The 26,333-nt window shown below is 42.0% G+C and overlaps 1 protein-coding gene across 1 annotated transcript; it reads left to right on the top strand.

Moving 5' to 3' along the window:
* Positions 1-3,372: 3,372 nt before the first annotated feature.
* lrig3 (leucine-rich repeats and immunoglobulin-like domains 3) lies at positions 3,373-26,333 on the top strand. Its single transcript, XM_069670974.1, has 19 exons — positions 3,373-3,798; positions 7,942-8,013; positions 8,117-8,191; positions 15,299-15,433; positions 15,549-15,692; positions 16,222-16,365; positions 16,455-16,598; positions 17,572-17,715; positions 21,644-21,724; positions 21,822-21,893; positions 22,379-22,450; positions 22,731-22,894; positions 23,239-23,574; positions 23,667-23,948; positions 24,097-24,573; positions 24,715-24,873; positions 25,115-25,255; positions 25,368-25,622; positions 25,711-26,333. The coding sequence occupies exons 1-19, from the start codon at positions 3,602-3,604 to the stop codon at positions 25,953-25,955; spliced, it is 3,339 nt and encodes a 1,112-aa protein (XP_069527075.1). The 5' UTR covers positions 3,373-3,601; the 3' UTR covers positions 25,956-26,333.

Genomic DNA, 26,333 nt, shown 5'->3' with positions numbered 1-26,333 from the left:
AATAAATGACCATCACGTTCTAGCTATGTTAGGGTAACTCCTTTTGTAGCTGCTCCATTTGCCTTTTTTTCGCATGCAAAGGTGTTGGCTACCTGACCTCAGGATGAGTCTCACACCTTTGAGCAGCTGTTACAGAGGCAGTAAACCATTCACAAGACAACTTTCCAAGAAACAATAGAACCGCTTATCACCAATCACCTGCATTGTTACAGCAAAACAGCCAAAACAATTCAGTCTTCTGATGTGTATTGGCTCAAAGTGATACCAGCTTGTGATGGATGTTGAATTGCATTGCCTAGATGTTTATTGTCAAGACATTATGTGCTTTAATATATTGTGGCTGGTTAGTTTATTTGTAATTGAGAGATTGGAAAAGGGAATCCAACAGCTAACCTTAGCCTAGGCAGATAATGCTATGTTATTGGCTAATAGAAAACAATCTGTAGTTATACTTTGCATTGTTCTGCTACATGATTTACTGTTGGCCAAAATCAACACCGTTTGTCATGTTAGCTGGCGAAGTTATTTGTTAAGCTAGATAACTGGCATACACACTCAGATGGCATTTTGGTAGTCATAACATTAGCGAGCATGCTAAGGTTAGCCAACTAGCTCTAACATAAATACACTGCATGACTCTGGCATTGTGCTTCGTAACCAAACAGCAAATTACGCCGGCGAACCAGTTTTGTTTCGATGACAACAATAAGTTGTGGGTCTGTTTTGATCCCCAAAAGCAATCGAAGGTCTCCATGATCCGCATGCCCTGCCGATGTTGACTCTAGTTTTCCCCCTGAAGTCGATCACATTCCTGTTTGGTCAGACGGGCTTCACTAGATCAAACTTTTTTATGTTTTTATTCTTGTGTGTACTTTGTGTTGGTGTTGTTGTGGGTGCCGGTCGTTTGTTGGCATTATCCTTCTCCATTTTACAGCTTGCGTCTCGTGTTGTAGAGGCGGAGAATGAGCTCTCGGAAGAGGTACTCGCGAACGATACAGCACATCCTCTTGTTTCGCAGAAAAAACGTCCCAAGTGCTTTACATAAAAATCATCCCACAACTGACACTAAAAAATTATATTTGATTGATGAATACATGTAAAATCTTACATATAGCCCCTTTTAGTGGTATTAAAGTGTAGAAGTGTTGTTGGCAGGCCTACTGGGGTTCTGCAATGTAAAAACTAAGTATAACAATTGAGATTAAAGAATTATGCCTTTCAAGTTGTGACAGAGATAAGCCTTTATTTTATCATTGTTTGACAAAACTATTTCTAAGTACAGAATTTACACTGATATTTTAAAAGTTTAGGTAGGCCTATTTAGTAAGTGTAGTATTACATATGCAGGGGTTGACAATGAGCACAATTTTCCACTGGCACTGCCATTAAAAATCACTGGCCCTGATTTTAACATCAAATTTTGTTTCTCTTTATGTAAGGGTTCTTATTACTGAATATGTGTTTAATTGCGGAACTACTATAAACCCAAATAATCATGTGGGTATAAATAAAGTTTTTTTAAGCTCGACTTTTTTTTCTAATTTTGATGTTCACATGTAGGTGAGTCACTAACTAAACTTGTCTCCTCAGTAGTCGCCATGTGGTGGAATGAGTTACCTAACTCCATTCGGTCTGCAGAGTCCCTTTCCACCTTCAAGAAAAAGCTAAAGACCCAGCTCGTTCTTACGTTGCTTTAGACAAAAGCGTCTGCTAAATTAAATTGTAATATTGTAACATGTCAACACATTGGTCAGTATCATTTTAAATAGGCCTAATACAGAGGGGGACATTATAAGATGGGAGCTTTGTCTGAGTTTCATCTGCATGTCAACAGATTAATAAGCATGTGTCCTCTCTGAGAAAAGGAAGTGACAGTGGACGGTGAAAGTTTGACCTTGGTCAACAGGAAACTGTTGAACACTTTGCCTGAGGGGAACCTGAAGCATCTGCCCGGGCATGCATATCCCATGAAGGGCCTTTTAATGTGGAAATGAAAAGGGAGCAAAGTCCTTTTAAATTGCAAATGAGAAAATATCAGTCGGCTTTCAAGTGTAGAAAGTCGATTAGAGCCTCTGTCAGTGTCTTCACCTTGAAGTTAAATGAGGTTGTTCTGTGGCTTACAACAAGGTGATGTTATTAATAAGGACTGTTCATGTGTAATGTGCACATTTATTCTTGGTGTAAGTAATTATCACTTATATTACTTTTTTAAAAATCTGTTTTTCTTTTAAGAACAATCTGTTACCAAAGTGTTGAGTTATTGAGTGTTAAAATTGTATAGCCTGTTAAAATAGAGCTGATTCTAAATGTAACCGGTGGGCTTCTGCTTTGTGTTGCATTGATGAGGCTTTGACACCGGGACTCTTTCTGCAACTGTTTATTCTGGCAGACTGCTAAACAGAAAGACAAACAGAACCTCTGTTACATCTCCCGGCCTGCTCCAGCTCCAATCTCTCCCACAGGGGAATTTTACAAAAGGCGCCCTCGATACAACATTAAACATGGATTAAAAAAAGCCACATATAAAACAAAGCATACCTGGTAAAAAGAAAGACAAACAGAACCTCCGTTACATTACCCAGCCCGCTCCAGCTCCTCTATGGATAAAATAAAAACACACAAGTTAGCTTAAAATGGCGGCACTCAAATTAGCTTAACGGAGCGCGCAAGCTAGCTCACTGACAATAAAGATGACAATTACGGGATATTCAAATTAAATTATCACATCGACAAGTAACAATAGACACTATATTGTAGGAAATAAAAATATACACATACAATACCATCAATAATAGAATGGATACGACAATAACTTAAGCTAAACAATGGACCAAAAACCAAAGAAGAGAAAACACAGAGGAAGGAGTGGCCGTAAACAACAACACCAAATGAAGCCCTGAGGTCCTCTCATTCACACACACTACAAGTACATTTTGTGTAATTATAACAAAAACAGGTAAAGATACAGGTAAATTACGGCCCTGTTACATGAATACATATTAAAACTTCAAGTTGGCTAATATCTACACCAACAACAAAAACACATTTCACATTTTCCTCAAATACTTTTGTTTTTCTCTCTAAAACAGCATATTTAACTCAATTAACCTAAGTATAAAAACTTTACTGAGGCACAGTAGTTCAAAGGTCGGACAGCTGTTAAAAAAAAGTTTAATAACCAGCGAGAAACTCCTCACAGGAGCTTTAAATACTGTAGTTTTGCCATCAAACATACAGGGTTCAGAGGCAGCAGCATGGACTACATATCCCATGCACCCCTCCGGCCCCTCCCCCCGCATACCTCTGGTGTGTGCTCACGCTGCGCTGTGGGGATCTTGCACAGCACAAGTTGCCCCAACAGCAGCAGCGAGGCACACGGCAAAGAAAGTTTCTCCACAGGAATGGGCAAGTTTGAGAAGAACGTTTTTCTTTTACATTTCACACCTACGACCCTCCGAACATCAAGGGATTGGATATAAGGATCGACTGCGTTGATAAACCGCAGCAGATTTGGGATATTTTTTGGTGATTTCTAACTCTTTGGATTTGTTCATCTGAAGATCCAACTAAAGCGGGGTGGTCTGTTGTGTGGCCAGAGAAAATGCGTTCCTCTACGCAGCCTCGCAGTTTTGCAAGGTTTGCCGTGGTTTTTCTGCTGTTTTTGAGGCTACAGCGTGGATGTGGGGCTAACACAAGGACGTGTCCCCCTCCCTGCGCGTGTTCTGGGGAGCTGGTGGACTGTAGTCGGCTGAAAAGGGGCCAAATTCCAGACACGATCCCGGAATGGACTGTTCAACTGTGAGTTCCATTTAAAAAAACACTTTGTGTGCCATATCACTGCAATTGATACCTGATTTAATTTCCCCTACTGGTTTATTATTTTAATATGTCTTCACACCTCTAGTTTTGAGGAACAACTAGGTTAGGTTTACTGTTTTCCTTCAGCACCATGGGACGACCCACATTCCTGCCGTAGTGAAAGGGGAATGTGTTGTTAACCACATTGAGCGACATTTGCCTTAATTTTACCAAAAATCTGGTTCAATCTGCAAGTTTTGTGCTAAGGTTCAGCCTTACCTGAAATTGCAGAATAGCAACCTTTAGAAGTACCCTATAAGAAATCACTGAAATCTTCTGTGTTGTAAGGTTTAATATCCAGTTTGTAATCTATTTATATGTCTTAATAAGTTGAATTTATTGCATTGGTACGTAAAAGCACTATGCCAGTCTTTAGGCCAGCAGGGAAGCACACGACGACTTTCTGTGTGTTTTTACACATGAATGTACCATTGTTAGTCCCTTCAAACCTCTTCATTAAGGTGTAAATGATAATGAATAAATCCTCCCATTGCCTGCAGGTAGTGCTCTAAAATCAGTGTTTTATTGCATGTTTTTTGCAAAGTAGTTGTAGCAGGTAGAAATGGCAGATTTAGCAGTAATAACAACACTGTAGACTTAAATCTCCCAGCAGGTCTACCTTAGTGCATTCAACTGCAACTTAAAGACCTCAAAATGTTTATTATGGTTTGACAGTGTGGTTACATCCACATTTTTCTCTGCAGTGATTGGTGTTGGCCGTGTTGATGTTTCAGTGTTGGTTCAGTCTTCAGATTTCAGCTACACAGACCTTGAGGCCTTCAAAGCCATAAAAGCATAAATCAGATGCAGTGTGTGTGTGTGCAGGCTTGGACTGTTTCCTAAAGTAATATCTCCATTACACTCCTGTTTGTCTACTGGCTCCATAAGTTGAGACGAGGCTAAGCTCGGCCTGAAGCCTGTTGGAGCTGAAATGCGAAACACAACTTTAATGGCATGTTCCTTGGTGTGTTCTTCTACTTTACAGATAATTATTCTGACTGGATCTTTATTGCCGTACGTTAAGCTCCAGCACTTGATTTTTATTGTCCTGTGTTAGGCTGCAGTGCTTGATTCACTGCCTGGTGGAGGCTGTGTGCCCTGCTGTAGAATTTAGTTTTTCTCTTTCTAAAATGTGCTGCTCTGGAAACTTGACGTTGCCAGAGAAAACAGACCCAGCCTGAGCCTCATAACCAAGGCAGGCCTCCCAAAGAAAATGAAAAAAAAAAAAAGTTCCACATGGGGGGAAAAATTCTTTTCACTCTGGCATGCTAATTTACGAGTGGCTCTCCAGCACATCTTAAACCCCTTAAACCGCCCGACTCTTTGTTTTCCAGCACCCCATTATTTCTGCTGAATTAGCAACTCCAGAGCCAGCGATGGTACTGATTAAGGAGGAGCGTGTAGGATTAGTTTGAAACAAACTCACAGCAAGGAAAGGGGGAAGTAGAAAGTAGGAGGAGAAGAGAGAAGAGCGTAAAGAAAAAGTATTAAGCCATGAATATCTGGGGAGACTTTTTGGGGGAAATAGGCTACAGATTTAATGCCTTATCACTTTTTAAGGTTGAAGAGTGAGGCATGGCTGTGAATAACAATCACAGAAATTTCTCTCTTGAGGGTAATACAGACTCCCTTGAGCACTTCCCAAACACATTTATGTGAATTTGATGTTTTCTTTAGTCAACAAGCCATATTTATTTGTTAAAAAAACACAAATGGCCAGAGAGAAAGACAAGTAGGCTACAGGAAGAGGTACATGACAATCCCAGTGGTTAGCATCACAACCTATGCTAATTTTGTTAGATACTTACTTACTTAGTCTTTTTAAGTAACTATTCTAGCTCATAACTAACAGCTGGGGAACCACATATATTTGGCCAGGAACTACCAAGGTCAGTGAAAAAGACAGGCGTACAAGAGGGGTTAGATGGTGATAGGAATCCATTGTGTTTGTCTCCAGGCTAATGCTAGTTTAACTGAAGTTAGCGAGTGAGTTTAAACCAGCTAAGAATTGAAAACTAGGCTAATACGTAGTCATTGTGCTCTGTGTAAGGGCAAAATTACACAATAAACTTCTTTTTCAATAGATATTTAATAAATAGAGAATTGTGTGAGTCATAAAATGACACGAAACAGGCATTTCTGAAGTAATATTTTAAATCATGTATCTCTGAAGGAATAGGCTATACAAACTCCCACAAGATGTAGTTTTACATACTAGGTTCAAAGAACTACATTTATTTGTTTAGGTAACGCTACTGGCCAGGGACTAAATTATTATTTAGCCTAGTTAGCTACTCACTGCGTTTAAGCTAGCAATTCTAGCTAATAGCTAAAATCTAGTCAGCTACAGCTTATCATACTGTCTTGCAATAATCAATCACAAATGTTATGGTCAATTAATAAAAACATAAATGCTACTTTTTATTTGCTCTTTGGCATTCAGGCAAGCCTTTTGGCAAACTTTGGTCTTTTAAAGCTTGTTATTTGTGTAATCCACCAAGCTAATATTGAACTTAATTTGAAGTTATGTCCCTTTATCACAATCTTAAAAGTTACTGACAGCTCTTGTAGTGTAAAGAGTGGCTCATTCATTCACTTTTCACTCTTTGATAAGAAAGTGGAGCTGTACATTTCCACCAGACCAGCAGATACAGGCTGCAGCCTGTACACAGCTCTGTGTTATCTTGCTCTGCTCAGAGCCTGCTTTGTGAGGGAAGTGGAAGTGTCAGAGCTACTTAGGTTTTATCTTGGGAGTATGATAGGACACCTTTCCCATATGGCCCCTAGCGCTGGAGCTACAACAACAACAACACACAGTTCCATGCTTGGAAGGAAAAGAAGGAGGACGGGGCGGGCGGTGGGTTAGCGTTAGCGAGGCGAGTAAAACTCTGGTTGAGTGGTTCATGAAACTTTCCACCAAAGAACAAAAAAAAGCAGGCCCCAGAAAATTCAGCAGGAGTGTTTTAGACGTATGAAAGGCGTCCCTCTCGCTTTTCCCGGCATTGTGAATACATTACCAGTTGATAGGTTCTTCCCCTCCTCCCAGAGCTCCTTGATGGATTCCAGATGAGGGAGGTAAGGAGGAGGGAGGAGGGGTTAGAGGGTGAGGGGGTGCAAAAAAGTGTCTGGCACCACAGCGTTGATCGTGCGCAGCAGCGTCAATAACTCCACCACTTTATGGCGCACGAGGCTCCGCTCGCCAGACTCCTTGAGCTGGTTTTCAGGATCCTTTTCAAAACAGGCAACAAAAACAAGAGTCTCACCCTGAGTGAGCTGTGGCCAAGACTTCTTCCAACCAGGCTCAGTTTGTGTCAGGCCCAGATCCAAGGGAGCGTCAGACAAAATCAAGACGTAGATCAGAGTTAATCTAGCACTACTTTAAACTTAAATAGTCATAAGCGACCACGTACAAATCCTTCTATATCTGAAGTTTGCAAAAATGTGTAACATGCTAGATGAGTCCTGATAGAAACCCTAAATAACCTGTACACATTTCTAGAGGTTTGAGATGTAGACACCAGAATAAAGGTCTGGACCAAGCGTCGTCCAGCTCTGAAACCTTGACTCCAGTATTTTATCGACTCCTCTCACCAGGTTTTGGCGTCCTTTTAGCACAAAAAGAATCTGTTTCTGCAATAACTTATCACCTTGTCTGCTCTGGCTCCAATTCTCAGCACAGGCCTGGATATGAAGTGAGCTGTTTTGGCATGGACGTTCTCTCCTGTGTTTTAAAGAAGGGATTAAAAGCCAGCACAAGGCCTTGAGCTAACAAGCCTTTTTTGGGTTTGTTTTGGAACTTGCTGACAGATTTTACTCGCACAGAATACGCTCATGATATCTCTTTCATAAAAGTATGTCAGCAAACAATCTTAAACTTGCTTATTTTCTTATTATCACAATCACTTTTGCATGTTTTATTACAGCCTTTTCTTTGATTCTTTTCCTTCACAGTGTTTAGGCACAATAATACAGAGAAGCTGTATGTAATTATGTTTGAGACTCAAATGTAGGACTGCAGCAGCTGAGAGTCACGTTCCACGGTGTGAACTTTTCCCTTCATTTTTGCCTTTGTTTCCTTCGCAGGGACCTGAGCCATAACAAATTGCAGGTGCTTGACAGCACTTTGTTTTCCAACCTTAAACATCTAAGTGAAATGTAAGTAGGCATTTGCTTCTGCAGCGCTTTCTACAATAAAAGTATTTTCTGCCATCACTGTTCTGCTGTTGTTTTGACTGTTTCTTTCTCGAACTGTCCACAGAAAGCTGAACCATAATGAACTGGATGCAGTACCTGATTTGGGCCCTTATGCTTCAAACATCACGACACTCATTCTGTAAGTAAAGCTTTTCTTAAATTCTATGATTTCATCCCTGGACTCCGTCCTGGTTTGGAGGGTTCTCCTGTGCCAGAGTTGTCGTTGCTGGTTTAAGTAGAGAGCGAAGTGGTTCCTCCCCCTTCCTTCCCTCTGGAGAGCAGCCCCATTTGGTTGAGCTGGTTCCCAGACGGGGCAGTCGGAGACATGGCAGCCAGCCCCAGACGGGTCACGTGTTTCCAAGACAAATGCCATCAACAGAAATGGAAATGTTTTGTCTGGTGGCTGTAGCTGCCTTCGGTATATTTTTAACCTGGAGGCAGTGACGTGACGCTGGACAGCAAGACAAACTTTCCTGTGAAAATGACACAAATCCAAATTTGGTGATTTTTATTTTTAAGCTCCAGTTGAAGAGTTGAATGTTTCTGTGTGGCCCTTCATGGGAAAAGAGTGGTCATTAATCTGAAAGCAATGCATTTTATCTTGGTCCATCGCCTTAAAGAAGCCGATTAATCTCAGTTTTTGCGATTGCAGCATGTAGATTAACCAACAGTGCTTAGTGTGCACTATGAGCATGAGTTTACTCCTACTGATAAACTCCCTGAAAGAACATTTGACTTGTCACATCTCATCCCAGTCAGACTTAAACCAGAAGATTCTTTGGAATACTGTTGTGCAATACGTGCTCTCAGAAGAGCAAAAGATATTAGTGTGTGAAACCTCAACAATTTATTTGCTTTCTGTGGCACGTCTCTCCAAAACCAGCCGACGTGAAGTTATTGTGGAAAAATGTATCCGTCTCCCGGCTTGATGAGGCGTGTTCCTCATCAAGCCTCAACAAGACGCCGGGCAGAAGCCGCAGGGCGTGCAGGCGTTCGTCAATTTGTTTGCACGTTTAAGCGCAGGAGTGTCACCTGCAGGTGTAAGTTTCAGCACAGGAAGATGGGCGAGGTGTTTACACCTTAGGTGTCATATTTTGCTGCTGTATTTGAGGAGAAAGGTGTTTTCTGTATGTGGTTACTGGGATTTGGATTTGAATATGGATTTGTTACACTAACTCAAGAAGAAACAACATGATTTGTTTCATCGTTCATCCATATACAAAGATCACCTGGTGTGAATGGCTGTATTGTTCCTTCTGTGGTTAGATAGAGGACACAAGTCCTGTGTTCTTTACAATCACCCTTGAGCAACTCTGGGTTAAAATGCAGAGTTCCTGCACTGATCTACTATAAAATTCCAAACGTTCTCCAAACCATAATTTCTTTATTTGATTTGAGGCTGTTGTTCAGTTTGGTTCACAGTTTTTTTTGTAAATAGAAAAGTTGAGTTACAGAATAACATAACTCTTAGTTGTCTTTAAGTAAGCATGGTTTAAGATAAAAAAGTAATGTAACAGGAGCATATAAATATTTTACTACATTTATCTGGACAAGTAACACTAAAACTAAGTGCAAGAAGGGGATAATGTACATTATCACGCTAAATACACAGTTATTTACTCATGAAATCAATTTTTGACGCAAAATTTAGATTCGAAATGATTTTATTCATTTAAAAATGATTCTTTTTCCATTTTCAAATAGTTCATCACACTCGCAGTGAGAGCTGCTTCCATCACAGTAGTTAACTCTGTAACCTTCTTAAAATGAGCTAAACGAGCTGTTATTACATTAAATGGAAACATTTCCTCTGACGGTGAAGTGAGACACGGTGAACATACGACCGCAGGAATCAGTGCAGCACCTGATCCAGGTTTTTTGTCTCGTCACTGTCAAAGTCTGTTGACATTTTCTTCACCATTCACCGTCTTTAAACGTCGCTGTATCCCGTACTGTGTTCTGTTTAATGTTTACTTCATGTGCTGCCTTCAGTTTTGTAGATCTCTCTGTCTTAGCCTTCAGTTTTTGCATAGTTTAACCTTTAATGCTTTCTCGCCGCTGTTTTGTCTCTCTTTTTTTGCCCTCTGTAAACAGACCGACGTCAAATTTACCGGACTTCTTTCGGCAGATTGATTTGATTACAGTTAGTCCTCCTCTGTAATTAGAGCCGAATCCCTAGCAACGGTCTGTTCAAATATCAATGGGTATTAAGAAATAGCAGACCTCGGAATGCTGTCATTAACCAATCAGAATCAAGTATTTAACACAGCTGTAGGAGTGTTGTAGGGTTTGTTACAAAGCTAATGCTAATTTTCCGTAGCCATCTCAATCTTAGAATCATACAGTAACGCTATTTGTGATTTATAAACTTTTAATGAACCTCAGTGACTGTGACCATGATTGAATATTGTGGGAATATTATAGTGTACAAAAAAGTAGAAAGGGCTAATAAAGTCACCTGAATGGCTAAGTTTTGCAAAACTTTGCTAACACTAGCTAACATTTGCCACCATTAGCTTGTTGTGGTCCACACAAGTAAACAGTAGCACTCGTGTTTCATTCGATGTTTTGACTAATTTATTGTTAATTGGAGCTTTGTATCTACAATATAGTAGGCTTCAGTACTGCTAACTACCCTTTTTACATTATATATAACACATACATACTTAGATTATAATGATCATTTATTCAAATTGATGTGAAATTCAAATGATGTTTAAAATTTTGTGTTGGACCTTTGGAGTCCCTCTTCTATCTGAGCTGCTTTTACACACTCCAGATAAAGATTATTTTAAAGCATCACATGTCAAACAAAAGCTTCTAAATGTATTACAGATAAAACATCTGTTTTGAATTAAAATAATACAATTTAGTTATCCAGAGCTAGTGTTATTAGTTGCTCTGGTTTTAAACCATCAGTTTTACCCTCAAAAACTCCCCAATCAAACCCTGTGAGACACCACATTGTGACTCCATAAAACTGTACTCGGCTGGTGAAGCCAGGAGCATAATTCATTTCAAACGACTCAAACGGGATATGAAGAAAAAGAGCAGAAGAAGAAGAAATTCACACTTGCTCTCAAACTCACACTGCCTGTCTTGGCTGCTCCTCCAGATTAGGTGATGCGGTGTGATTTTTCCACAATTTCTCTCCCTTCTTCAGTTTCCGCGAGCTGGGAGGGTAGTAAAGAAAAAAAAAGACCTCGGGGGTATCGAATAGCACTTATTCAAACAGCCAGTCAGACATAGCGGCAGCTCTCGCCGACTTCTTTGACCTCGCAGCTCCGAGTAAAAACAAACGGCAATAACCCTGCAGCTGGTAGTAATTGAGTCGTGATCATCTTAATTAATTGAACAATTTCCCAGGAATTTATGGAGGGGGTAAACCCCACCGCCGCCAAATCCCTCTGCCTGTGTTCAGGGGGGCTCAACAAATGACCTGGAGATTCCAGGTCTGATTAGGTATATTATGAGGTGAACCTCTTGGTATGTCTGTGGAAATGGGAACATGGTTGAAGATGGGAACAAACCAAAACAGAAGCAATTATAGACATAATCTGTATATGAGGAAGCCGGCTAAGGCTGCCTCTAATGAAACTTTTATTATCTGTTGGTTATTTTGGGAGTGATAGATTATGACATCTCAAATTTCTTCATAAATTCAAACGTTCTGTATTTTTTCTAAATAATTTCTTAAACCACCAAAACCAGTAACATGATGATACATCAAGTATTTTAGAGCTCCCCTGTCATTTTATGTGAAGGTCTCTCGGTCCACATGTTAATACAATCCCCGTTTCTCTGCACTCCCGACCGGGCTCAGACGTGTTAAGATGATCAGCCATGTGAGTGAGATATGTGCACAGTTTAATATGGCGTCTCAACAGCAAACGCAGCCCTGGTTTTCATTACAGGCGCCACTAAAGAGAGAGGGAGTCATCAGATGGCTTTTCAAAACTCTGTTCTTTTTCCAATAGGAAATACCACACACACACACGAACGCACCACCGCACATATGCACACACAGACTATGAGTGAGACAGTTTTAGAGGAAAAAAAACGTTGCATTTAAAGAACTTAGACTATTAAAGGCATTAGTGGACAAGAGTTTGAAGAAAACTTCATCAAGGATCTTTGATAGTAGAGTAACTTTTCAGTGTGTAAACGTGGTCAGTGCGATGGTTGTAGACGACCAAAACACTGGAGTTTTATCAAGAGGTGAAAAAGTTTACTCACACTTTTTACTCTCAAATTTCATGAACTTGAAATGCATATTTTTGGAGTTATTAAAAAAAAAAGTGTCATTCTATAGTCAACTTGTGGTTGTAAAAAGAGAAGCGCAACAGCATTGATTTAGTGTATCTGCTCCTCGCCTCAGTCAAATAATGAGTACATATTTTATCATTGCCACAGATGCCTCGGGCTGTTATTGACACATGCTTGGCCTTCCGTTGACTTCCACTAACAGCAGCAAAGCTCCACAACCACAGACTGTAATCACATTATCTGATAGCAAAGTGGATGAACAAATTTGAAGTGTGTGTAATTAAAGTGTACAATGCTCGGCTTGTTTGTGAGCGGAGGAGAAGAAGGAGGAGTGCACGCTGAGTGGCAGTGCAGAGGGGAAAACAGCAGGGTTGGCTGTATGTTGGCCCGAGTTTTTACAATTGTCTGGGCATGAAGTTGCATGGAGTTTATGGTTTAAAGGTGCATTAAAGAAGACATTTTTACTGCAAAATAACTATTATAAATCTGAGAGGGCAGATTTTCTGTCTTCTCGTCCTCAGCCAGCCCTTCTCCCTGGCTCTGCTTTCCACCTGAGAGAAACTGGAAAGACTGGTTCTTTCTCGCCAGGCGGCCCTCCTTCTCTCAGCGACCAGTCAGTCGAACATGAAAACTGAGATACAGGTGGTGTGCAGCGCTTTTGTTTGGGACCTGGGGGCTGTGGTGCGTGGAAAGCCCTCTGCAAATCTCCAAACAAAAGAGCTGCCTGTGCTGTTTTTATTGCGCAGAATGATCCACATTTTAGTGTAGTTACTGTACAAATAACATTTTCTATAGGTTTGAGGGTATTTAAGGCTGCTACAGCCAAGTTAAGTCTCTCTTTTTTTTTTTTACGTAGCCCAGTAGCACAAATCACAACAATATAAGTATGTTTTAACTTCCAAAACACCCCAGAAATGACAACAAAGGAAAGGTTAGCTATGTGCTAGCTGGCCTGTGTTCATACACCAAACCCCATGCAAAAATATAGCAATTTAATCCAGCCATGATTTAATTTGATTAGATTTTTTTAAACTTTCAGTTTATCATGAAATATATTCGTTGTGTAATTTCGGCAAGTTTAGTAGCTTCTGCCCCCCCACCCCCAGCCTACTGTCTGTCCCCGCCACAGTACCAATGTTGACTCAAGCTCTAAGCTCAGGAACATGCTCTGGCGGGTTTTATTCCCTCATTGCCCCACAGTCCCCGCCAAGTCCTTCTGGCGGCCATCCGTCTTGGATATTTGTTGACTCGGGGAATCTTCCCTTCTGTGTGTTTGTATCTGGAGATTTCCAAAAAGGTGTTGAACTTTCCAAATGCAGAACCCAGTTACTATGGAAATATGTGCTCTGAAAGCATGCAACACGTGTGGAAAATGGGTCAGTGCACTGCACAGTGGTTTTAACAGGTGAGACATCTTCGTTTCACAGCAGTGTGGTGCCGTGATGCCACTCTATCTGAGGTGGACAAAATGAGACTAAAAATGGAGATAAAGATTGTACTAACCAGCAGAGGCTTCACTTGGTGTTTAGTGGGACAAAATATGGATATCGCAATATATCGTCGTCCTGACTGGTGTGATACATTTATCATATCGCTGATATTTAAATTTTTTAAAAATTCAGCGCTCTGAACAGATTTGAGTCACTGCATCATTGTTTAATTTGTGTCCAAATCTGTGAAACTGACACCCAATTGCAGTGAATCATACATGAATTCTGCACTTTTTAGGGGCATTTTGTATTCTTCAGTTAATCAGATATCGTGATTTATCATTATATGATTGTCTTGCAATACATCAATTAATCCCAGAATTGCTGTATCGTGATATTATTATAATTGTGGGCCACGTATCGCGTATCATATCGTGAGTTACCCTGCAATTCCCACCCCTAGTGTATAGACAGGTCACAATAGCAGATTATTGTTAAAAGTCAGATATTTTGCCTTTTTCCTCAATCAAAATGGGCAAAACATCTTTAAATTGTTAAAATCCAATTATTATTTTCATTATCAATTCATCTGCTGCAAATCACTTTATTAATCTGTAAATGTTTTTGTCAGAATTGTAAAGAACGCTTGTCACAATTTACCAAAACCGTAGCTGATGCCTGCAAATAACTTGTTTTGTCCAACCAACAGTCTAAAACCCTAAATTATCAATTTATTGACACATGGGCCTGAGGCGAACTGATGTGAGAGGCTGGAACTTAATTAACCAGACGTTTCAGCTTCTGACAGCTGCCACTCTCCTGAAGCAGTCCAACAATTACACTTTAATGACACCACATCCCAAATGAAACTGTCCTCAGGTTTTTTCTCTTATTTTGTTAGGCCTGTTGGAAAACTGACGCTAACAGCTCTCTGGTCAGTAAGGTGTAGCTGGAGGGGGGGCTGTAACCATCCCAATGAATACTGAAAACGAGGCCTGTAGTCTGGTGCATTGGAGGGAATTCCTGTCCCCCCCCTTCACTCTCTCTCTACAGCCGAGTCCCATGCACAAAGAGGGCACTGTACAGGCTCTGTTTATAACTAAGCAGTCCCTGCACTGCAATTTAGGAGGCGTGCAGCTCAGGAAATTGCCGGCCTCTGCCGAGGCATGCTTTCACTGAGGGAATGGTATTCATCAGCCAAGTAATTGGCAGGTTACTTTTTTAAATACCTTGTTGGTAATTACCTTATAAACAAAATAACACATCAATAAACGGAAAGGTTGTTTGGACCTGGCGTGAAGAGCAGCAATTGATCAGAAAAGAGCAATTTGTTGGAAACGCTGAAACATGCATCAGCAAAAAAAAAAGTGTCACGTTGGGTGGTAAGTTTTAGCTGCACAGACGCGTGAGAGTTTTTAAGTTTTTAATACCACCGGCTAATTGAGGGACTCAACAGTTTGTATATCTGGAAACTTGAAACTGGTGCACGCCACTACTCAAATACACAGTATTTTTGTCATTTATTGGAGCGATGGTGTCTGTGTTTTCAGAGCAAACAACAGGATCACCAGGATCTCTGAGGAGCAGCTCAGGCCCTTCCTCGCCCTGGAAACGCTCGACCTCAGCAACAACAACATCGTGGATCTAAAGGCCAGCTCGTTCCCCGCTCTGCCACTCAAGAACCTGTAAGTTTCGCCACTTCTGGTAGTGTTCCATTGAGAAATCAATCAGATAGTATTTTTTTTCCAATCTGTCGCTTTTCATTTAAGTAAACCTTGTTGTGTGATCTTTCTGTTTTAGCTTCCTGAACAACAATCGCATCTCGTCGCTGGAGACCGGCTGCTTCACCAACCTGTCCAGCAGTCTGCAGGTTCTTCGGCTCAACCGCAACCGCCTCTCCTCCATCCCAGCCAAGATCTTCCAACTGCCCAACCTCCAGCATCTGTAAGCTTAATTTCTATCTTTATGACAGGGATTCAAATCATTAAAATACATATGTACATCTTTATCCTCTTAGACTTCCCTGACTTTTGACATTTTATTAAAACAACCTGCTTTCCCAGACTTTTCCCCAGACTTCACACTACTTTTAAAGCCCGTCACATGTAAAGTCAGGGGAGTAAAATATCTCAAATAATTGCAGGATGTCTCTCCCTCTCTCCTGTGGCACAGGCTCGTCTGATTGGTTGACAGCTGACCAATAAAAGTGTGTGCCAGTATGTAATTTTGCAGATGTAATTTGCTGACAGGGCATTGGCATTATAGGGGAAAAGGCTATGCGCCAGGTTATGTCATCCACCAGCACTGTGGCCACCAATGAGCTTTAGCTGGTCAGACTGCTGCTTGGGATTTTGGGGAAATATTAAATACTTTTGTCATAAATTGTTTAATATCTAAATAAAATACCAGTTTTTGGTGGAGTCAGTCTGTTATCCCTGCTTGTGCTCTGACTCTTCCTGCGTGTGTGTTTCAGGGAGCTGAGCAGAAACCGAGTCCGCAGGGTGGAGGGCCTGACGTTCCACGGCCTGCATGCCCTCCGCTCCTTGAAGATGCAGAGAAACGGCCTGAGCCGCCTGATGGACGGAGCCTTCTGGGGCCTCAGCAACATGGAAGTCCTGTAAGCAAATTTATAAGAAATCAGGTTTTGGTCTTCAATCATGATTTAAACGCAGTATAGAGTCTCATTGTGTGTGTGTGGGCCTGCAGGCAGCTGGACTACAACAACCTGACGGAGGTGAGTAAGGGCTGGCTGTACGGCCTGCTGACTCTGCAGCAGCTCCACCTCGGCCACAACGCCATCAGCAGGATCCGACCTGATGCCTGGGAGTTCTGCCAGAAACTCAGCGAGCTGTGAGTCCACTTTTTTCCCCCTCTTCGCCCTCTTTTTTCCCCCCCTCCCTCTCGTTATTCCCTCCTCACTTTCCATTCACACTCTGAACTCCCAACACTTCTCTGTGTCGCCCTCTTCTCCTCTCTGGCACTCCAGCCTGCCCTTCCTCACACTCCAGTTCCTCCCGTTGCCAATCCACACACACACACACACACGTAGACAAAGCAGCGTCTCTAATGCTCTGCCAGCCAGTGCCAACATTAAAGCATTGCCAGAATATTACACACCCCTTTGCCTCCTCTCTGTCCTGATCTCTGTCGAGCCAAAACATCCCCCCCTCGGAAGTCCTGCTTGTTTTTGCTGTTGGAAATTCCATTATTAATTGCAGTTGCGTCCTTGTGAAATACTACTTTAACCCACAAACTTCAGCAATTTCCCAGCCATCAACACACATTCCTGCAGATTGAGTTTCCTTTGTTGTGGCTGTTGTTTACAACAGCGGTCAGTTTAGTGTTTAGTGCAGTGTCTGGAGTGTTTTTTTCTTTCAAAGATAGGGTGTTGTTCTTCCCCCCCCTGCTTTTCTCTCTCTTATCACATGAACCTGAGAGTAAACAAGCCGCCTGTTGGCTGGGAACGTGCCGAGCTATCTGATTTATTTCCCATCTGAGTTTACTTAAAAACTGGTTTCTCAGAATTTTTTGTTTCAAAATTTCTGTTTGTAGCGAAATGTAACTTGTACAAAAGAGAAGTTATTGAACTAAATTTCAATATAATTGATTGTAGGTGACTCAAATCTTTGAAGTCTGGAAATAACAGGAGTTTCTTTGTTCTTTCCAGACCTGTATAAATGTAAAAATCTGGGAAAATAAAGCTTTCTTTTGCACATAGTTGTGGATTTTTTGTTCCATTTTTGTCTTGAATTCGTTGTTGAAATCTTAATTTGTTGAGTCATATAGTTATACTCATGTAATGGTTTTGTTGTCTGTCCTACAGAAACCTCTCCTCCAACCATCTGTCCAGACTGGAGGAATCCAGCTTCGTAGGCCTCAGCCTGCTGGACGAGCTCCACATCGGAAACAACCGCGTGAGCTTTATCGCAGACGGAGCTTTTCGTGGCCTCTCCAACCTGCAGATGCTGTAAGTTAAATACAAAAATCTTAATACATTTTTTAATAAATGTAATTATTTAAAATGTAATCTCATTTGTGAAACTGATCCAACTTGTCTAATCAAAATTAAACCAAACTTCAGGCACATTATCCCATTTTTAAATTTCCACCTAAACCTAAAGGGTATTGTAGCGAAAATCTGATTATGTTAAACCTATATGACAAGAATATAACATTCCTAGGACAGACTTTTTTACACTGCGGTTCTGCCACAGCGCCATAACAAAGCTCCGCCGTCATGCAGCCTTTGTCATTTTACATTGGACCAAGCCACGCTGGCGTAAAGCCGCCCCAGTGTGTGTTTTTAGATTATGTTCCAGCGTTGCAAAAGCAAAACAAACATGAGGTGTAAACAAACTTAGGAGGCGGAAGGACTTCGCTCCACCATTCTGCCTCTGCGCGTTTTAAATAGAAGACGTAACGGAGGTGTAATAATCCCGCCTTGAACTGGCAGTGTAAACGGGGCTATAATGTCATCTACAACAGTGGTTCTCAACTGGTCTAGACTCAGGACCCACCGCCACCTCCTTCATGACAAAGCGCGGCCCAAATTTTTCAACCACTCTAAATTTGAGTGGTGCAGAATTTGATTTGAGATACATTTGAGACAGATAGAAACAGTATATCTGCACCACAAAACACAACAGTATAATAGTCCAGAATTGCAGGCAGCAGTGCATAAGAGTAAAATATTCCTTCTCTAATTAACTCAGTTAGCATCCTTTTTTTCACTGGCAATAAACTAAACAAGTACAACGTAAATGCAACTACTGTAGGGCTCATCAAGAATGTAAATGTAACTGTAGCTGGGATCACCCAGTCAGTGATTCATGGAGTGTGAATAAACTACACTGCTACTGCACACATTCATAGGAAACCCATGTCCTTCAAAATAAAAGCAACATTTTGCAATATTTCACATCTGCGACCCACTGAAAGCAGCGCTGTGACCCACTTTTGGGACCCGACTCACCATTTGAAAACCACAGATCTACAAGAGGAAAATTCATCAAAAAAAGGACACAATTAAGCCTTATCTCAGGCCAATTTGTTCTATTAGTGAGACTGTGATTCATATGAGTACAACTACAGTGAAGATTGTTTGGTAACTTTAATACAGGTAATCACAAAACAGCTTAATCCTTCTTTTCCGAGAAATATGATAATGAAAATTTGATGAGAAACTCCCCAGCTATTTTAATTGCCAAAGTTAATTGGCATCAGCCAAGTAGTAGTGTTTAGTAGTGTTTTTTTTTTAACTTGTGGAAATCTAGACGAGCTGTTCTCCCTGCTTCCTGCTTTTGTGATAAGCTAAGATAATCCTCTCCCAACTCTACCTCCATACCTAATATGGAGACATGTCGGTGATGCCAATCTTCTCATCTAATTTTGGGGAACACGATGGAATATTCCAAGTGTTCCATTTAGTAGTCAGTGCTTTGTGTGGTTCTGTGTTTTAGCCAGCTTTCATTTTAAATGAACATGAGTCCTTTAAAAAAAGTACTCCTCTCTTTCCCCACCCCCTTGTTAAACCCACCTCCACCATCAATCCTCCGCCTGAGTGGAAATATCCTGCCTGATTTGTTTTGGGGATGTGAAATAGATTACTGTGTTGAGGTCTCTCCACACACATAAAAAAAACCTCCAAAAGGCACAACCCCGACCTCAAACCCCCCCCCAACACACACACACACACATCCAACCACCCATCCCCCCTTTCCCACAAAGGCTCCGTAACATCCCCCCTGGTTCGGCTTTTTTAACTGGAACCAAATGTGAGCTGTGCTGCTGAGGTCACCGTAGGGCAGGTGTGCAGCTAGGTGGACATGCTTTGCTTGAGGGCTTCAAATCACAACCACCCCCTCGCATGCGCACATACACACACCCTTCCTCAATCTCAATCAGCCATAACCAGGCATGGCGAGGAGGAAAATAACTGTTTGAAAGCATTAGAGCAGCTGAGGGATCAAAGGAGGCAATTTCTCTGGGAAATTCTTGGCTTTTAGTGATGGTTGTACTCTAATGCAGGGTATTAAGTTGTTTGGTTTATTTTTCTCTCTGTGGATAGCAGGAAAAATGTGTCCGTATCTTTCACAGTGTGAGTTTGATAGAACATGTTTCAGTGTTACAAAAAGGTTTCGGTGTCATTTCCTCGAAATGAAAGAGAAATAGCTTCGTTGCAGAGCTGCTATTTTGCCCCGTATGTACCAAGATCACTCAGGCAGGAATCCATAGAAGAAAAGGCAGAGAGACCAACTTCTGTAGTTTCTACAGTAGTGGGAACATTGGGAGCTGGTAGCAGCCGCTTCTAACTGGCTTACCTTTTTAACTTAGCCTAGGTATAATTTATTAGTTAGGATTTACACAACACCAAACGAGAGGAGTTTGCACCAAACAAACTAGTTTATACATAGAGATTTCTTTTTACTAAAGATTTATACACTGTTCCAGATGTTCCTGTTACTAATGAAACAGTTATACCCCTTTCCCACCAAAATTAGTGCGACCTGGGAAGACCAGCTAATAAATGCTGATTGTCTCTTTTCCCATTGCCAGTGGAGTATCCTCCTTTCGGTCTCTTTTCTGCTGCGTCACAGTCTGACGTCACAGTCTGACGTCACAAACGTGCCGGAAACAGGGTTAGTTAACAGTGAAGATGTTAAACTCGGCGCCGACAAATTTGGAATGAGTGCTACTATGGACGGAGACGAGTTGAATTTGTAGCTGAGATGACAAGAAGTCGCATAAGTTACCGACTGAGCGGAGCATAGCATCGTGCCGGAAAGGGGACAGAGATTAGCGTGCCGACTCAGGTGTTCCCATCATTACTGATAGGAGCCAAGGTGACAATTACCCAGGTCTACTGCAGAGTCATTTGACCCGGGTCTGAATGCCGATTGTAGCCTTTCCCACTAAGCAAAAAAGCCGGGTGTTAGCGTGTGTTAGCAGTTTTTTTGACCAGTGGGTAAGGGGCTATCAGAACAGTTAAAAGTTGCGTTAGCATGGCATATACACCACCAGTCAAAAGTTTGGACACCTTTCCCATACACTTGTATGAGAAAATGTGTCCAAACTTTTGACTGGTAGTGTACATTTAAATAGTAAGTAAAAGAGGTGATGGAGTGTGGCATAACATTTATGGCCTCACAGTTGCTAAAAATTCTGTTTGATATGAAGAGAAATTGGATTCAAATTACAATAAAAAGATAAAATAAAATAAGACTAGCTAAACGCTATTAAGCTATTAACGGTAGTTGGCTAGCTTAATCAAATATGCATATGTGGAGAAATAATATGTTGATAGTTTGACAACTGTGTTTAGTCATTTAGTCTGTTATCAGCATATCATTTTGAAATTGGTGTAGTGAAGTGTGTTTTTTGTGAAATGCCATTTAAAAACACACCTGCCTACTCTTTACTCAAAACAGTTAACGCAAGCTAACGTTAGCTTTGTCAGTTTGCTACATAGCACTCATACCGAGCAATGAATCCAAAGAATGTGTTAAAGATCACAGATTCATTATGTATTTAATGAAGGATGGACGATCTGTAGCAACATTTCCTTTCAGGGTAACCACCATGTATATTTAATTGCATGCAGAGTATATTTATCCGCCAAAATGACGTTCACAATGCAGCACACATGTTTAAGTGCAGCACTTTCTTGTAAAACTTCTTTTTCTATACAACACAGAGCAGCCATCGCAGACTTTTAAAAGTGCCGCAAAGGCAGGGAAGGAACTTCCTGTTAGGCACGGAGCCCTTTGAATATAATTTTAAAACGTTTTCCCCCTCACGAAATGTAAAGCCGCGCAGAGTTTTATTAACATTGCAAGTGCAGTTGTTTTCTGGGTGTGGTTTTTTACAATGCGGTCTGTCTTTGTTTCTTCGGATAGGGATCTCCAAAATAATGAAATCTCCTGGACCATTGAAGACATGAATGGACCTTTCTCTGCTTTGGACAAGCTGAAAAAACTGTGAGTTCAACATAACATGTTTAACCACAAACAAAATATGGCATTAAAGGAGTGTAAGTGGGATCTGAAAATAATACGAATTTTGATGTTTTCCCAGATTTCTGCAGGGGAACCAGATCCGCTCGGTGACCAAGAAGTCCTTCTCCGGCCTGGACGCATTGCAGCACCTGTGAGTTGACGTTGTGTTTCACTGATTGTTTCCCAGTGTAAGCTGTAAACTAAGCAGAGTGCATCACACTGAGACACAGTGGTTGTTTGTTAGAGCGGTACACCCAATTGTCTTCTCCTATTCCTTTGCTTTGATGTAGAATCAAGAAAAAACCTTTACTATCTTTAAATGTGTGCCAGACTATATCGATCACCAAGGCAAGCGAAGGGAACGGTGTGTGTGAGTGTACAACAGCTGCTTTTGGTTCTAATTAGAGTTTTTTCCCAGCGGTTGCCAGAGCTCAAAGCAGCCCAGCGTTGGGCCTCTCTTGATTAACACAGCAAACTGCTGCCCAGAGTTTTATTGTTCTGGAGCCCAGACCTTTTTCTTCTCCCTGATTGAAGTTTTTGAAGCCTTCGCTCTATATGGTTGATGAAGCCAGAAAAAGCTGCCATATTTCTGTGAAGATCTTAGCAGTCCTAATTTCTTTTCTCTTGCCTCCACAGAGACCTGAGCAATAATGCTATCATGTCCATCCAAGCGAACGCCTTCTCTCAGATGAAGAACCTGCAGGAGCTGTAAGTATGATCATTTAGTCAGTGATGATGTGGGACAGAACACCAGGTGAAACTGATTATGGTCTGCTGGGAAAGTCAGCACCAAGCGGTGCTTACTTCAATGCTAAAGCACAGTTTTCTTTTGTCTCCTGCCACTAAAATATAGCTTCAAGTCAACTTATTAGCTCCCATGTTAGACAAGTTTCCCACACAGTATTTTCATGCTTATACAAGACCAAATTCACAAATCTGATTTTATTGCCTTTTGAATTTAATGTTTCTGTAATCTCCCCTCTGGCAGACGTCTCAACACCTCCAGCCTCCTGTGCGATTGCCAGCTGAAGTGGCTTCCCGTCTGGGTGGCAGAACAAACCTTCCTGGCCTGCGTCAATGCCAGCTGTGCCCACCCACAGATGCTGAAGGGCAGGAGCCTGTTCGCCGTCAGCCAGGAGGAGTTTGTGTGTGGTGAGTGATGCATTCACTTGGTGTAACACCTTGACACACACATACTGTAATGCCTTAAAAACCAGCCATTTATCCGAGGCAGGTTTTCCATTTACAAACTGACCCAGATTGTTTACTATTTTCCTTCCCGATTCCTGGACAAGCTAATGAGTATAATGAAGGAGTATTATGGAAATGTACTAAGTTTTCAGCTTCCCTGGTTACCATTAGGAGGAACTACTGACGAATATTCAGTGTAGTTTTTCCCCCTTGAGAGCCTCATTTGTCAACAAAAAGCCTAAAAAATGTGGACACAAAGAAATTTTGTATGACATTTTAAAATTTTCCCTTTATTATATTCTCAGATGACTTCCCAAAGCCTCAAATCACGGTGCAGCCAGAGACCCAGTCAGCTCTCAAAGGCACCAACGTGACTTTCGTCTGCTCGGCTGCCAGTTCCAGCGACTCGCCCATGACCTTTGCCTGGAAGAAAGACAATGAGGTCCTGAACGACGCTGAGATCCACAACCAGGCCCACCTGAGGGTGCAAGGAGGCGTAGGAGGCGAGACTGAGGTGACGGAGTATACAACCACGCTGCAGCTACGCAATGTGGAGTTCTCCAGTGAGGGAAAGTACCAGTGCGTCATTTCCAACCACTTTGGATCGTCCTATTCCACCAAGGCCAGGCTCACTGTTAACAGTAAGTTCAGGATTGGAAAAGCCAATTGTTTGGGATGTGCTTCAATCTATAAGGTCAATGATTGCAACTAAAGGTCATTTTCATATTTCCAGTGCTCCCGTCCTTCACCAAGATGCCAATGGACCTGAGTATCCGGGCTGGAGCAACAGCCAGGCTGGAATGTGCTGCCGTTGGTCACCCTTCCCCTCAGATTGCCTGGCAGAAAGACGGAGGCACCGACTTCCCTGCCGCCCGCGAACGCCGTATGCACGTCATGCCAGAGGACGACGTGTTCTTCATAGTGGACGTCAAGACCGAAGACATTGGTGTTTATAGCTGCACGGCTCAGAACACAGCTGGAGCTATTTCAGCAAACGCAACGCTAACAGTTCTAGGTGAGAAACAGCACAAAAGATTGCAAGGAACTCTATGTTTAGAGCTTCTTTTTTAGGTCCAAAAACTAGTATGAGGGATAGATAAACTCTGCATATTGTTGCTTCCTGGTCACACTAACCTATTATTCTACCTTGGTCCTTCTTACAGAAACACCTTCCTTCTTGCGGCCCCTCATGGATCGCACTGTGGCCAAGGGTGAAACGGCCGTCCTCCAGTGCATAGCCGGCGGCAGCCCTCCTCCAAGGCTGAACTGGACCAAAGACGACAGCCCATTGGTAGTCACTGAGCGCCACTTCTTTGCGGCTGCCAATCAGCTCCTCATCATCGTTGATGCTGCTGAGGCTGATGCCGGGAAGTACACTTGCGAGATGTCCAATGCTCTGGGCACTGAGAGGGGTAACGTTCGACTTGCGGTGATCCCAAATCCCAACTGCGACTCTGGAGTGCAGGGTGGTGTTGGAATCGGAATCGTGGCCGGGGTAGGATCGGGCGATGATGGTTGGACCACAGTGGGAATCGTCATCATAGCGGTGGTGTGCTGCGTTGTGGGGACATCGCTTGTTTGGGTGGTGATCATCTACCACACCAGGCGACGCAATGAAGACTGCAGTGTCACCAATACAGGTTGGTTCATCATGGCTTTTTGGAGTTGGTCAAAAGAGAGTTCCCAGCACAAGGCACAATCCACATTTTTTCTTCTTTACACATTTAATGGCAGTCTGTTTACTTTACAATGAAAATTAATCTGATGTCCTTGTACTCCAGATGAAACCAACCTTCCTGCCGACATCCCGAGCTACCTGTCCTCCCAGGGAACACTCGCTGATCGTCAGGACGGCTACATCCCATCAGAGAGCGGCAGCAGCCATCAGTATATGGCTTCATCAATTAGCGGCTTCTACCTGCAGCCCAAAGACATGAACGGTAAACACCTACCCTTTCTTCTTTGTCCTGTACAACAGGTCTAGACCATACTCCTTGTAATATCTTCCACTGATCACCCACTTTGAAACGGTGGCAAGGAAAACCTTCCTATTAACAGGCAGAAACCCTCGGCACAACCAGACTAATTGGTGGACAGTAATCTAACGCGACTTGCTTGGCTGGAAGGTTGGAGAAATTTGAATCCTTCTGCTTACATGATGCTGCTTCTTCACCAAAACAGGTCTTTGTCAACTGGATACAGGAAGTGAAGCAGACATAGAGGCGGCCATCGATCCTCTGCTCTGCCATTATCAAGGTCCAATCAGCTCGCTGCTCCGACGAGACCACATGTATGCCACCGACCCATCGGAAGTCTTCACAGGTTTGTACAAATTGTCCTTCAAATGTAAAATGTTTTGGTAATCATTATCCTTTAGTAAGACATCAAGGCTTTTTAAAGAAACTAATCATTTCTAATTTGCTTTCACCTTCAGGATGTTCTATCGACCAAAAGCCTCTCAGCATCGACCCCTACTGCGACAGCCTAACCAGGTCTAAAAGAAGGGACAACTTCCTGTCTGACCATTTTGACCTCTGCTCCTCAAGTGTTCTGATGCAGCTGCCAAACGCCGGTCTCCATCATGGTCCCTTACACCAGCAGAGTGATCGCCGACCATCCACAGAAGAGGGAGAACCCAATGACTTTGGGAGAACTCTTGAGGGCCCGATCCCTGGCAACACTTTCATGGGTAGGTCTCAAGTTAATCAGTTTTTGGTACTCTTCTCGGTTTTCCCTGTATGCTTTGTCTGACTTCGTCTCCTACTTTTCTCCATCAGGAACGTTTGGGAAAACTCCCTGGAGGCCTCATAAGGACCCCTACACAGGCTATGGTCCACCATCAGTCACGCATAATGGAATAACTCTGCATGAGAATCCATACGCGGCTGCAGACGCTGATTCAGACCTCGAGGAGAACAGTCTCACTAAGGACTGTTTGTTAGAACAGAGCAACAGCGTTTATGAACAGCCGTATGACAACAGAAGGACTGATCCCATCCAACAGCGCAGAACGAGCACTTAGCTCAGTGACTCTTGTTTTCCTAATGAAGAGGACAACCAAAATAAAAAGAACATTTCTACCTCACTGAATGGACACTTTCGCAATAAAGAACTCCTCAAATGTGCAACGAGTGAATGTAACGGACAATTTCATGTTCCTAGAGGAAATTAAGGAGCGTATTAGCAGCTGTTTTTTAAGGACACAGCTTCAGTTGAATAATATAGATGATTATATACATTTTTATATAAAGTTTATTATATTTTGTAAATTGTATATAAACAGATTTCATTATTTTTGCTTACCTTTTGTGTACAATATTTTGCAGCCCTGCCTATTCAGTTATTACAGCTTTGAATGAAGCATTGTTTTGCACATATGTAAACAATAAAAAACACCTTT

This window comes from Semicossyphus pulcher, unplaced genomic scaffold (assembly GCF_022749685.1).
Source record: "Semicossyphus pulcher isolate SPU_LCO1_2020_fin unplaced genomic scaffold, fSemPul1.0.p SCAF_20, whole genome shotgun sequence".
NCBI lineage: Eukaryota > Metazoa > Chordata > Actinopteri > Labriformes > Labridae > Semicossyphus > Semicossyphus pulcher.
Note: the sequence above shows the minus strand (reverse complement) of the source record. Positions and strands in the feature narration are given on the sequence as shown.

Bases quoted from the DNA above. Each gene is read 5' to 3' on its own strand.
- lrig3 (XM_069670974.1), top strand. From the start codon at position 3,602: ATGCGTTCCTCTACGCAGCCTCGCAGTTTTGCAAGGTTTGCCGTGGTT. The intron at 22,451-22,730 runs GTAAGTATGATC...CCCCTCTGGCAG, and splicing joins ATGAAGAACCTGCAGGAGCT to ACGTCTCAACACCTCCAGCC. The intron at 25,256-25,367 runs GTTTGTACAAAT...TTTCACCTTCAG, and splicing joins CCCATCGGAAGTCTTCACAG to GATGTTCTATCGACCAAAAG.